The sequence below is a fragment of the Ictalurus furcatus genome, chromosome 24 (assembly GCF_023375685.1).
Source record: "Ictalurus furcatus strain D&B chromosome 24, Billie_1.0, whole genome shotgun sequence".
Classification (NCBI taxonomy): domain Eukaryota; kingdom Metazoa; phylum Chordata; class Actinopteri; order Siluriformes; family Ictaluridae; genus Ictalurus; species Ictalurus furcatus.
The window spans coordinates 862455-875889 of NC_071278.1; the positions used below are offsets into that span (position 1 = coordinate 862455).

The following is a 13435-nucleotide window of genomic DNA, read 5'->3' on the forward strand; positions in this document are numbered from 1 at the left end:
GTGATAAACACACAGAAAAAATCCTTTCGTTAAATAAATATAGATATGAGGGAAAAGATCCTGTATAATTGTATCGTATAATTCTTTTCTTTATAAATGGACCAATGTTCCTGTGTGTTATTCTATCCTGATGTTTTAGATTCTGTTTAGGTTACAGAAAAATATTTATACATTCTTATTTATAATTATTTCATGCCCACTTATAGTTTTATTTTTCCCCTCTTGTAAACACTAAAAGTTCAAAAGAAACACATAAAGAATTTCTTGCATTTCTATGCGTGTGTGTGGAATTTATGTGTAATATTTCATTTTGAGAATGTTCATGAAGCCATTTTACTCTTAATAACAACAGATTCACAAAATGGGAGTGTATAGTTTAGGGAAATGTGTAAGCGCATATTATAAGCAGTGACACTGTTTTGGAGAATGTCTATTAGCATAAAATAAGAGAACTGGACAGGAACACACTTTGTTTATGATTGTTTATGTGTGTTATTGCACACTGGTGCATGATGAAAGCTAACTGGTCTTTTATTGGTGAAAAACTCTAAATATATTTTTCTGAAAATCAAACAAGTACAAACCTCATACACACCTTTTACAAAACATGTCACGTGTTGTTTCACCTCTAAGAACAAATTTCATGATAAAATCTAATCCCAGGTTTCGGGAAGGCGTCATGGTGGTTTAGTGTTTATCACATTTGCCTCCCACCCCCAGGGTTGGGGGTTCGACTCCTACCTCTGCCCTGTGTGAGTTTGTATGCTCCTCCAGTTTCCTCCCCAGTTCAAAGACATGCATTATAGAAATGCTGATTGACATGTCCAAATTGTTTGTAGTGTCTGAATGTGTGTGTGGTTCTGCCCTGTGATGGGTTGGGACCCTGTCCAGGGTGTGCCCTGAGTTCCCTGGGATAGCCACCAGACTCCCCTCACGACCCTGTGTAGGATAAGGGGTACAGATCAGAAGGTCTTGAGTTCAAACCCCAGAACTACCAAGTGAAAGAGCCCTGACCTCATCACGATAAACTTTTTTTTTTTTGATCATAGAATTTTTATTGAAAATTTACATTTTACATAACACCCCACCCAACAACCCCAACAAACAACCACAGCCAAAACCAAAAGAAAGGGAGAAACAAAAAACGATAAACAAACAACCTGAGAAAAAACAAACAAACACAACAACAACAAAAAAAAGGGGGTAAGATGATCAGGAATTACAGTCTACCTCTCCTCAATCCACCACCAGGGTGCGTACATCATTGAAGTAGGTAATAAATTGTGCCCATTTTCCCAAAAATGATCCACCCCTGCCTCTGATGTTATACTTGATCACGATAAACATTATTAATGTTATTTCATTTAGAGAAGAATGTGCATGATAGTATAAACAGTGGTGTCTGTGGTGCTGTACTGGAGATCGAGTTGCTGAACAATGATGAGATCTATACTGGATAACTGAGCAGAAGATTTTGAGGGATCTGGTTTTACCAGGTGATCCATGTACTAGCAAATGTTCCTATCATGAATATTGTACTCACACACTGAGATTTGTGTGCAGTGTTTTGTAACGTGAATAAACTTGAACTGTAGATTAGTGTGTTTAATGTGTGTTTATTGCAGTAGAACTGATTCTGGGAGATTAATTACAGATGAGAATATTTACCAGCCTGCAGGTCCACTGTGCACCTGTTAAAAGACAGATATAATAATTTAGCATCTATTAATCATCAGTGTAATTTGTGCTTGTATTTAATAACGTGTAACACGGAAATGAATACAGAGGTTAAAACACTGATTGTGTCTGTAATGTTCATGTGAGACTGACTAAACCTGTTCTACTGCTCTGTGTATAAACCTGTTCTACTTCTATCAAAGTGAAAGAATTTCTCCAGTTTGGACAAACAGAAGGCTCTAGAAACAGTGAAATAACAACGTAACAAGGATTGTTGACTAAAGGTAAAAGATTTCTCTATTTTAATTTCAGGTATGGAAATGTATGATATATTTTAGACACCATGTGTAAAAACAACAGTAGGAAAACTGCACTGTGTGAACTGAGTGTATTTAGTATTCTGTGGTAAAGTTGGGTTTATTCTGGATATTCACTGATTATTCCAGTTTCTCTCTCTGATTTCCACAAACTAAATCTACAAAATACATCAGACGTAACAGAACCTTTATCACTGAGAGAAAACTGACGACAGGCACGCATTTTAAAGTGTTTTACTGTAGTGCGACATTTCAGTGGACTTTTCTGGAATGTGTTTAATCCGGGTCGCCAGAGTCACGTTTTTTACGACAAATGTTAATCATTTTGTATGAAAAAGCAGGTCCATTGTTTTTGGGGCTTGGAGTGTTTTGGGGGTACTATAGTATAAATAGACCGTAAGTTCAGGAAATCTGTTTATGATGTACAGTATCATTTCTATTTTGAAAAGATCGGAAAAGGGAAAAGAGATCATGGAGTGAAGAAAATCATGAATACATGGGCAGAACGGAGAACTAGTTTCCCTGAAATTGAGAAAAATGTAAAGAAATAGGTGTATTTTTCAAATCCTGAGCTTTTGGGGTGGTTTCAGATCTGTTTGTGTGGTTTTTGAGATGTCTTAGATGGGCTGCACTTTTTGCTAAAACCTGGCAATCCTGGTCTAAAATAAAACGTCTCTGTGTTTGATTTAATGTTTGATTTAAACACACTACTGTGTAGTTTTCCAAGTCAATTGCATTAGCTTGTGTTCGGTGGAAACATTTCAGCAACAATCTTGTTTTTAGGTGTGACATAATATAAAGATTTGGCAACCTCTGCATGCAGATAAAATCAGAACCACAAAAATGTAGAGGTTTGAATACAAGCATAACTATGGTTTAATTCACAGGTTCCTCCCCCTGGTCCTGGAGAACCCCCTGTCCTGCACATTTTAGTGTTTCTACTTCAACTAATCAGCTAATTAACAGAATTGTGTTAGAGCAGGAAAACACTAAAATGTGCAGGACAGGGGGTTCTCCAGGACCAGGGGTGGGAACCTGTGAGTTTAGTCATTAATAATTAATACTATTACTAATTGATATTTTTAAGTAATCAAGCAACAAAATGTTTGTATTGGACGTTTCCAGTCCTTCTTAGACACCACTCAAATCCCAACATGTCATCAGTAGATGGTGACATTCACTGATTAGTATAACAGGTCATATAGGGCTATGTGTTCTTAAATAGTATTTGAGTAAAAATGAGATCTAGTGATCAAATTCTTAGAAAGATTTCAGACATGAATTAAAACAGGAATTAAAGACTATTCTTCTTCCTGATCCCTGTAAAACTGTCTCTATGGTTTTATACAGTCTGTTAACTCTGACAGTATCATGGCACCAATTATAACACCTCAAGAGAAACATAAATCGATAACATAACACATTAGTAGAGATGCACCGATACTAAATTTCTCAGCCGATACGATAACCGATACTGATAGTTCTGCCTTTTATGCCTTCTTATAAATTAATAATAATCAATTCCACAATTCTTAAAGAAATGCAAATAAAAATGTATTCTCTCCATTTCAACAAGTTGTTTCACAGTAACTGGTCTCATAAACAGAACACACATTACTCACATTAACATTAACACATTAACTAATTTCTGAAGATTAAAGTAAGACTTCTTAACTTATTGAATGTTATTAATTCATATTAACATAATTAATTGACTGAATTTTAAAATACCTCCTGTTAGTCTCACATTCACTCACCACAAACAAAAGCATTTCTACTTCATCACTGACATCAAACTGGTCATATACAGCAAAATCTCCAGTGTTGATTTAACACCCAGAGTGTTGAGTTTACACCCTACAGTGTTTATATAAGTCCACTGGACTCAAATGAACACTCTGGGTGTTAATTCAACACTAAGTATTTTACTGTGTATACAGGCCTAATATAAACTTTTTTATTATTATATTAACTCATATTAACATTAACCGCATTTGAAATATACTACTCTACAAATATTTTTCTGTGCAATATATACCTTTTTTAGTCACTCATTTAAATCTACGCTGTACTGGGCCTTTAATTCCGTGCGAGCAATGCGGGGGTGGGGGACTGTAAAATGTTATCAGTGTAGATTTTACAGAGATTACAAACTGCATTTTTGTCCTCATTCCACACAAGAGACATCTTCTTTACACACAGCACGAATTACATGTGTTCTCCCCGCCCTCTTTTGATTGACAGTATATAATTGGCCCTGATCATCGGATGTTTTAAAATTATCGGCCGATAGCCAATACCGGGAAAAATAGCCTTTAAAAAAAATAGCCTTTATTGGCCGATACATCGGAGCATCTCTACATATTTAGTATTTTGAGATATATATATATATATATATATATATATATATATAATGTTAGGCTATAATAGAATACAGACAGAGAGCTGATTACTCTTACTGTGTATTTTATACAGAGCAGAGCTAAACCAGGATTACTAAAGGGTCTGTAAAACCTGACAAAAATAAATGTAGCTTATAATATGCATTTACTTTCCCACAGTTTGTTACACTACAGCTTTAATCTAAAATGGATTTCAGAGAGAGAGAGAGAGAGAGAGAGAGAGAGAGCATATTTTCTTAACTGTATTACAGTATTCAGACGAGTTCCTAGAGCAGGAACTAAATGAAACTAAATGAAACTACTCTAGGCACACACACACACACACACACACACACACATGCCCCCCCGTCACGCGCTCACTGATTCTCCTGTCAGTTAAATTCCAAAATCTGCGCAAGCGCTCTCCTGCACGAACGGAAACAGACCAACTGTAATTTACCTCAGAGACTGAAATTTAGCTCGGAGACTGTAATTTACCTCAGAGACTGAAATTTAGCTCGGAGACTGAAATTTACCTAAGAAACTGAAATTTACCTCAGAGACTGAAATTTACCTCAGAGACTGAAATTTACCTCGGAGACTGAAATTTAGCTCGGAGACTGAAATTTACCTCAGAGACTGAAATTTACCTCGGAGACTGAAATTTACCTCGGAGACTGAAATTTACCTCGGAGACTGAAATTTAGCTCGGAGACTGAAATTTACCTAAGAAACTGAAATTTACCTCAGACTGCACATCGAGAGTCAACAACTCCTGAGGTAAGTTAACGTTTAATATAACTTTTTATATGTTTGAGGTCTTGTGTTTAGATTTATGTTGAGTAATACATTTGAGAAATATATTTTATGCGAGCCAGGCCAAGGAAACACTCTGCAGAGACATGAACAATGGTTTAACCCCAGAGGTTTATTTTTCTTCAGAATGTCTCCGTACATTTAATCAGGTATTTAACTGAGAGGTTGTATATGACAAGATAAGATGAAAACTAACTGCAGGTAGAAGCTAAATTTTGTAGCACACACGTGGAGAAAACTCTGAGAGAGATGTGTAGGTCAGGGCAGAGCCACTTCAGCGGGTTGAGTCTCCAAATGACTTTCCCAAATATCACAAGAGGGATTTAATCCATGCAAGAGGGTGAATGAGATCCAAAAAGATCTTCTATTTCTATTGTATATTCGTTTATTTATTTATTTGCCACCAATAAAAAAGTTATATTTTACTGTAACTTCACACTGTGACGGTCTAAAACGCCATGTGTCTGTTTATTAACTGTTTATTAATTCTTTTAGGTTTCTGTGTTAGTCACTGATGGAGGAGAGAGAAGAAAACCTGAATCATCATTTAACAACAATATCGTTCTGTGGTGCACTGTATTATTACACCAAGCATGTACACATAACATTTTACATCTGTATTTTATATCTGTAAAAAATAGGTATGAATATATTTACTGATATTTATGTACAGGTGTTTCTGCAACTACGGGCATTTTTAAGTCCCAGCAGTGAAATTTTATATTCAATTTTACAGGAAAATATGAAGTAAAATTCTGAAGTAAAAGATCATTCTTCTGGGCATTTCCTTTATAATTGTCCAGGAACTACTTTCAGGACTGTATGTGGGAATCCTGTGGGATGGGTAGAATACAGGTTTGCTAATATCAGAAAAATGACATGAGCATCTTGTTCACAAACTGTGAATAACTGGAGGTGTACAATATCTATGTATTCTGATATTTAATCACAAGAACTGAAAGTGTTGTTTTTACCCCAATCTACAGGTTAAATGACTGTTATAGCAATGCAGCACTAAATGCATTATACACCCAATAGTCTAATTTGGAAGCCAACTTGTCTCGCTGTGTACATTAATCAATTAATTGATTGATTTAGTGATTAATTCTGTAAATACTATAAATGTTTTGTATTATAAATGTATTACCAAAAAGTATTACATTTCTTTCTATCAAATACATATTTGCTGTTGAAGCTGTTGAAGTTATTTTTATTTATTTGTTTGTTTGTTTTGTTTTTTGTTTATTTCTTCTTTCTTTCATTTATTTATGTTTATGTGTGTTTCTGTATAGACTGTAACCCGTTGCAGCAGAAGAGATCAGGCCGGTCGTACACAGCTGTCTGTCCATGACCAATAACGTTTCTTTACTAATAGTGAAAGATGGATCACTCTAATCCTCTCCAACCTGACGGATCTCAACAATTAAAGATGAGGTAAAGCTTCTGCTACTGTATCTTAAACATGAACATTTAATGAGAACGTTCTAGTACCAAGTTGTGTTTTAATGAACAGTGATGTGTGTGTCCATGAGGAGGCAAGGTGAAAGAAAAGAAAATCTTAAGTGGATAATTTTCTCAAGATTTTCACCCCCCCCCCCTCCCCCCCAATCTTTTTTAAAAGACTATTACTACACTAATCTACTGACTATCTGTGCATGTTAATGAGAATGGAAAGGCAGTACATAAATGATTAATAGTAAAAAGTGTATGTTGTTGAATAGTGAAACCCAGGAAAAGACATCAGACTGTGCAGGACCCAGCAGTGTCTCCATGAACAGTGATGTGTGTACAGATCCTCCACCAGGATTAAATGAAGACCTCTCATCTACACACAGGTAACGTCTCCTCATAGTTAATTCTTTTTCTAGTTAATATTGATAGTAATAATTAATCTACATTATCAAACCCGTTTGGTAAAACTACTAACTTTATTTCACTATAAAATTATATCCATGTGGAAGTCATGGTGCAATTAAAATACACTTCACAGCTACTTCTAAATGACACCGAATATTCAAAATACTAATGTGTGACAGTACAGATTTTGCAAATGTACTCCAGTATTGAGTAAAAGCACATACTGTAATTCTTCATCACTCAGTGTAACATGGTCCAAACTTAGAACAAAAGAAATGTTGTTAAAGTTAAGAAAACACTAATGCGTACTGTATCTGTGTGTGTGTGTGTGTGTGTGTGTGTGTGTGTGTGCGTGCGTGTGCGTGTGTGCGTGTGCAGTGAAACCCAGAGAAAGAGATCAGACTCACCAGTACCCAGCTGTGTGTCCATGAAGAGTGATGATTCTAAAAATTTACCATTATTGTTTAAAGACCAGAGTGAATCCTCACCTGGACACAGGTAACATCTCCTTACTGTTGATACAGTTCTGTGATATATTACAGCTTCTTACAACAAAAACACCATAATCCAATGTAAATACTTGTGTAATTATTTAGTAATAATTAAGTGTAATTATTATTAAGGCTTTAATGTATGTGTTTAATTTTATGTGTTGTATGTGCCTATATTAGTAAAATATTTTATTATTGTGATACTTGACGGGGTGGACCGGAAATGAGGAGGCGGGAGGCGAGATTTGGACAAGTCAAAAGGGGCTCTTTATTTTCCAGCACTATTTCTTTCACTTTTCAGCTATTTTATTTCACTATGCACACACACTCGCACAAACGCATGGCTCTGTGCTGCTCAGCTCTCTCTCTCTCTCTCTCGCTCTCTCTCTCGCTCTCTCTGTCTCTCTCTCTGTCTCTCTCTCTCTCTCTCTCTCTCTCTCCTGTGGCTCTTGTCTCTCCCCCTTTTATCCTCACTGCCGCTCACTGCAACACAGAACACTTGTTAGAAAAATCCTTGTAGGTCTTTACTGCTTACTTTCCAGGCTCCACCCTCCATTCATAAACCGGCAGTAGACCACACCCCACCTCCACAATTATGACTGATTTATTTGTCCTTGTGAGTAAAAATGTCCATTGTGCTTTTGACTGCAATACAGTATTAGTATTATTTTTGTGTGTGTGCGTGTGCAGTGAAACCCAGAGAAAGAGATCAGACTCACCAGTACCCAGCTGTGTGTCCATGAAGAGTGATGATTCTAAAAATTTACCATTATTGTTTAAAGACCAGAGTGAATCCTCACCTGGACACAGGTAACAACTCCTTACTGTTAATACAGTTCTGTGATATATTACAGCTTCTTACAACAAAAACACCATAATCCAATGTAAATACTTGAGAAGTGTAATTATAATAATAATTATTATTATTATTGTTATTATTGTTATTATTATTATTATTAATAATAATAATATTAAGGCTTTAATGTATGTGTTTAATTTTATGTGTTGTATGTGCCTATATTTGTAAAAATATTTTATTATTGTGATACTTGACGGGGTGGACCGGAAATGAGGAGGCGGGAGGCGAGATTCGGACAACTCAAAAGGGGCTCTTTATTTTCCAGCACTATTTCTTTCGCTTTTCAGCTATTTTATTTCACTATGCACACACACTCGCACAAACTGCTTACTTTCCAGGCTCCACCCTCCATTCATAAACCGGCAGTAGACCACACCCCACCTCCACAATTATGACTGATTTATTTGTTCTTGTGAGTAAAAATGTCCATTGTGCTTTTGACTACAATACGGTATTAGTATTATTTGTGTGCGTTGGTGCAGTAAAACCCACATAAAGAAATTAAATGGTCTGCACTTATAAAGCGCTTTTCACTGTGTCTCATTCACACACTCACCAATGGTAGCAGAGCTCCATGCAAGGCGCTAACTTGCCATTGGGATCAACTTGGGGTTCAGTGTCTTGCCCAAGGACACTTCAGCATGTGGAGTGACGTGGGCCAGGAATCGAACCGCCAACCCTACGATTAGTGGACAACCCTCTCTACCACCTGAGACATAGCCGCCTGAGCCATTAGACTCACCAGCACCCTGGTCACACCAGCTGTGTGTCCATGAACAGTCCATGTCCATGATGAGCCTATTAGTTTACCAACAATGTTTAAAGAGAGGAGAGAATCCTCATCCAGACTCGGGTTTCAGCAGTATACTGTTTTCAAGGTATACCGCGGTATGAAAATGGATGGTTATCTTATCATTTGCTTATCTACGGTATTGAAAAAAAGCAACTACACAGAGAATCTCACCTGCACATGCGTATCTCCTTTAATCTTCAACTGCCTGTCAGACTCGTCAACTAGCTCCACACACACACACAGCGGAGAAAATGTCAGAGATATCACCAATCTCCATCCCCCGCTGAAAAAGAAATTAAAATCAGCAGCGTGGGATTATTGTGGATATCCCAAAAAAACAAAAGTGGGGTTGTCCTCGAGGACTAAAAAAAAACATCCTTACAGGCAGATCAAGGGATATTTCCTGTTTATAACTTTAATCTCTAACAGAAAAACATGTGAATGTTGAAACATCGATGAAACATCAATCATAAAATACACCATCAAAATCTTTTTCCACATCCTGGCTTCCTGCTACGTCTGCATTGTCTGTCTGTTCAGTAACTTCTGATTTACACACACACACACACACTAGCTACGTTTCCATCAAAGTTGCGAATATAAGTTTTGGGAATAAAGCACCATTTCCATCCCATGTGTTCAAGAGAACAAAATCATCACTTCCAGGGTCACTGGTGCAAAGTATGAATGCAAATGAAAGTTGACGACCCACCGCGCCCCAGTTCCCACAGAAGAACGCATTTCCATTGCACTGTATCAGTTGGCCACACACACCGAATATCCAATCACATCAGCCAATTATCCAATCATGATTTGTTAAGGCAAAATCACATGATTTTTGATGTGCAACAAGGACTCGGTAAATGTGATTCCATCGTTTTTTATGTGCACATCTTATTGATTAACAAAATTATCCACCTCAATTAAGCCTCATAAGTTTTTATATATATATATATATATATATAGTTTTTTAAAATTCTACTTTGGCATGGCCTGAATGGCTTTTGCACAAACAAGAAGGCTAAGATGGGCATAAAAAAGCCAGACTGAAGTGTGCAGGTGATCTGCAGGCTTTTGGAGGAGAGTTATTTGGTTAGATGAAACTAAAATTGAACTGTTTGGTCATAACGACAGTTGCATTTACATTATCTAAAAAATCTGTAAATCATGTAGGAGATTTGATGCTGAAAACTATGGTTTAAATGAATGTAGATAATGGTGTAATAATGGTGTACAGGTGTATGATATATAAAATCTTTTGTTTTCACAGTGTCCTGGAGCGAACAGGAGACAAAACAGAACAGAAGATCACAATCAGAGATACAGGGTAAGATCAAACTCAGCAGTGACAGTGGATTATTATAACGCTGGTATTATAAACATCTCTCTAATTACTTCTTGCTGATTATTTCCACAGACTGATTAGATTATCAAGTACATATTTAATCAATGACAGAGATTGTGCTTGATGTCTCTCTACATGTCTGTGACCGTGTTACAGGTGTAAGTCTGGAACCACTGAACCTCATCTTCTGGAGAAATACAAATTAAATCTGCTGAAGAAGTTTCAGCATGTAAATGAGGTGATGACAAACCAGGGAAACCCAACACTTCTGCATGAGATCTACACAGAGCTCTACATCACAGAAGGAGACAGTGGAAAAGTCAATAATGAACATGAGGTGAGACAGATCGAGGCAGCATCCAGGAGAGCAGCAACAGAGGAAACACCAATCAAATGCAGTGAGATCTTTAAGCCCTTATCTGAAGAAGACAAACCCATCAGGAGCGTTCTGACAAAGGGAGTCGCTGGCATTGGAAAAACAGTCTCTGTGCAGAAATTCATTCTAGACTGGGCTGAAGGGAAAACAAATCAGGATGTTCATCTCATATTTCCACTTCCTTTCAGAGAGCTCAATTTAATGCAGGATCGAAACCTGAGTCTGATGGAGCTTCTTCATCTCTTTTATAAGGAGATAAAAGAAACAAACATTTCCAGCTTGTACAAAGTTCTGTTCATTTTTGATGGTTTGGATGAGTGTCGTTTCCCTCTGGATTTCCAGAACACAGTGAGGTTGTGTGATGTAACTGAATCAGCATCAGTGCATGTGCTGCTGATAAACCTGATCAAAGGGAATCTGCTTCCCTCTGCTCTCATCTGGATCACCTCCCGACCAGCAGCAGCTGATCAAATCCCCTCTGAGTGGGTCCATCGACTCACAGAGGTACGAGGGTTCAATGACCCACAGAAGGAGGAATATTTCAGGAAGAGGATCAGTGATCAGAGCCTGAGCAACAGAATCATCACACACCTGAAGTCATTAAGAAGCCTCTACATCATGTGCCACATCCCAGTCTTCTGCTGGATTTCAGCCGCTGTTCTAGAGAGAATGTTGGGTGAAGCAGAGAGTGGAGCGATCCCCAAGACTCTGACTCAAATGTACACACACTTCCTCATCATTCAGACAAACGTCATAAAGAAAAAGTACACAAAGAGCAGAAAGACAGATACAGAAATGGTTCTGAAACTGGGTAAACTGGCTTTTCAGCAGCTGATGAAAGGCAACCTGATCTTCTATGAGGAAGACCTGATGGAGTGTGGCATTGATGTGACAGAAGCATCAGTGTATTCAGGTGTGTGTACACAGATCTTCAGAGAGGAGTTTGGGCTTCACCAGAGTAAAATGTACTGCTTTGTTCATCTGAGCATTCAGGAACACCTCGCAGCTCTATATGTGCACCTGATATTCATGAATGAAAAGAGAAATGTTCTTCAGCAGAGTCTGTTGTCTAAACTGTGGATGCTGCTTCGACAAATTACCATCTCAGATGTCCACAAGAGTGCTGTAGATCAGGCTTTACAGAGTGAAAATGGACATCTGGATCTTTTCCTTCGCTTTCTTCTGGGTCTCTCACTGGAGTCCAATCAGATCCTCTTACAAACCGTAGTGACACAGACAGGAAGTAGCTCTCACAGCACACATGAAACAGTTCATTACATCAAGGAGAAGATCAGAGAGAATCCCTCACCAGAGAAATCCATCAATCTGTTCCACTGTCTGTATGAACTGGATGATCATTCTCTAGTTGAGGAAGTCCAACACTACCTGCAATCTGGAGATTTACAACAAAGTGAACTTTCTTCTTCTCAGTGGTCAGCTGTGGTGTTTGTGTTACTGACATCAATGCAGGAACAGGATGTGTTTGTCCTTAATAAATATACCAACAAACACTGTACATCAGACGAGGTTCTTCTGAAGCTCCTGCCTGTGGTTGCAGCATCCAGAAAAGCTCAGTAAGTAATGCTGAATATAACTGTTACACTGTTACTGTTGGCAGCAGAGAAGCTGAAAGAACTTTATAAGAACTTTATCAGACACTGATAGATCTCAGAGGATTCTTAAATCTGATGTGAAACTGGATATACAGTATGTTCTATGTACACTGTACACAGACATTAGACAATGCATTATGCAGCATGTTGCAACATGAGCTGCTAAACTAATGTTATATTTGATATTTGTATTTTTGGAAGATTTATTAACTTGTTCATTAATGTACACCGGTGTTACTGAACCCCGTCTTCTGTGTTTGCTGTCAGGTTTAAAGACTGTGACCTGAAACAGAAAGGTTGTGCAGCTGTGGCCTCCGTTCTCAGCTCTGGGTCCTCCAGTCTGAGAGAACTGAGTCTGTCTTGGAATAAATTTACAGACTCAGGAGTGAAGTGTCTCTCGCCTGGACTGGAGAATCCTCACTGTAAACTGGAGACACTGAGGTAAAGTTATCTCTCTGAGAGTCACATGACCAGAGACCTTTTACATAAAAGCTTTCTTATAATTTACAACTAGTATACCAGTAGCTCCACCCCATTTCCATGCCTGTTTTAGTTTCATTGTGATGTCATGTGTATAACATAGGTCCATGATTCTGTATTCTCCAATGTATGAAGTGAAAGTGAATAACTTTTCAGAATCTGAATAATTTTATACAGTCTTAATCAATAAAAATGTAGAATTTACTCTTTACTCAGGTCATCTGGAAAAACACTGATTGGTTTTGTATGTTGATTTTTATATGATTGATTTTTATTTTGCCTTTTCATCCTGAGCCCAAAATCTACTAAACCTGTAAAGTTTCAGTGAACTGTTTGATAGTCATCAGAATCAGAATGATTAACAGTTTGTTATTCTGATAGTTGAGTACTGTTGAGTATGATCTGATCTGTGTGTCCTGAGCTGAGAGAG

General features: G+C 37.5%; 1 protein-coding gene across 1 annotated transcript in view; it reads left to right on the forward strand.

Annotated features, from left to right (window-relative positions):
- Window positions 1-1889: 1889 nt before the first annotated feature.
- LOC128600403 (NACHT, LRR and PYD domains-containing protein 12-like) overlaps window positions 1890-13435 on the forward strand; it is a 30608-nt gene continuing 19062 nt past the window's right edge. The window contains exons 1-8 of the mRNA XM_053612864.1: window positions 1890-1961; window positions 6484-6625; window positions 6913-7026; window positions 7427-7546; window positions 8230-8349; window positions 10462-10518; window positions 10693-12486; window positions 12793-12966. Coding sequence (XP_053468839.1) covers window positions 6573-6625; window positions 6913-7026; window positions 7427-7546; window positions 8230-8349; window positions 10462-10518; window positions 10693-12486; window positions 12793-12966 — 2432 coding nt within the window. The 5' untranslated portion in view covers window positions 1890-1961; window positions 6484-6572. The remainder of the gene's footprint in view (window positions 1962-6483; window positions 6626-6912; window positions 7027-7426; window positions 7547-8229; window positions 8350-10461; window positions 10519-10692; window positions 12487-12792; window positions 12967-13435) is intronic.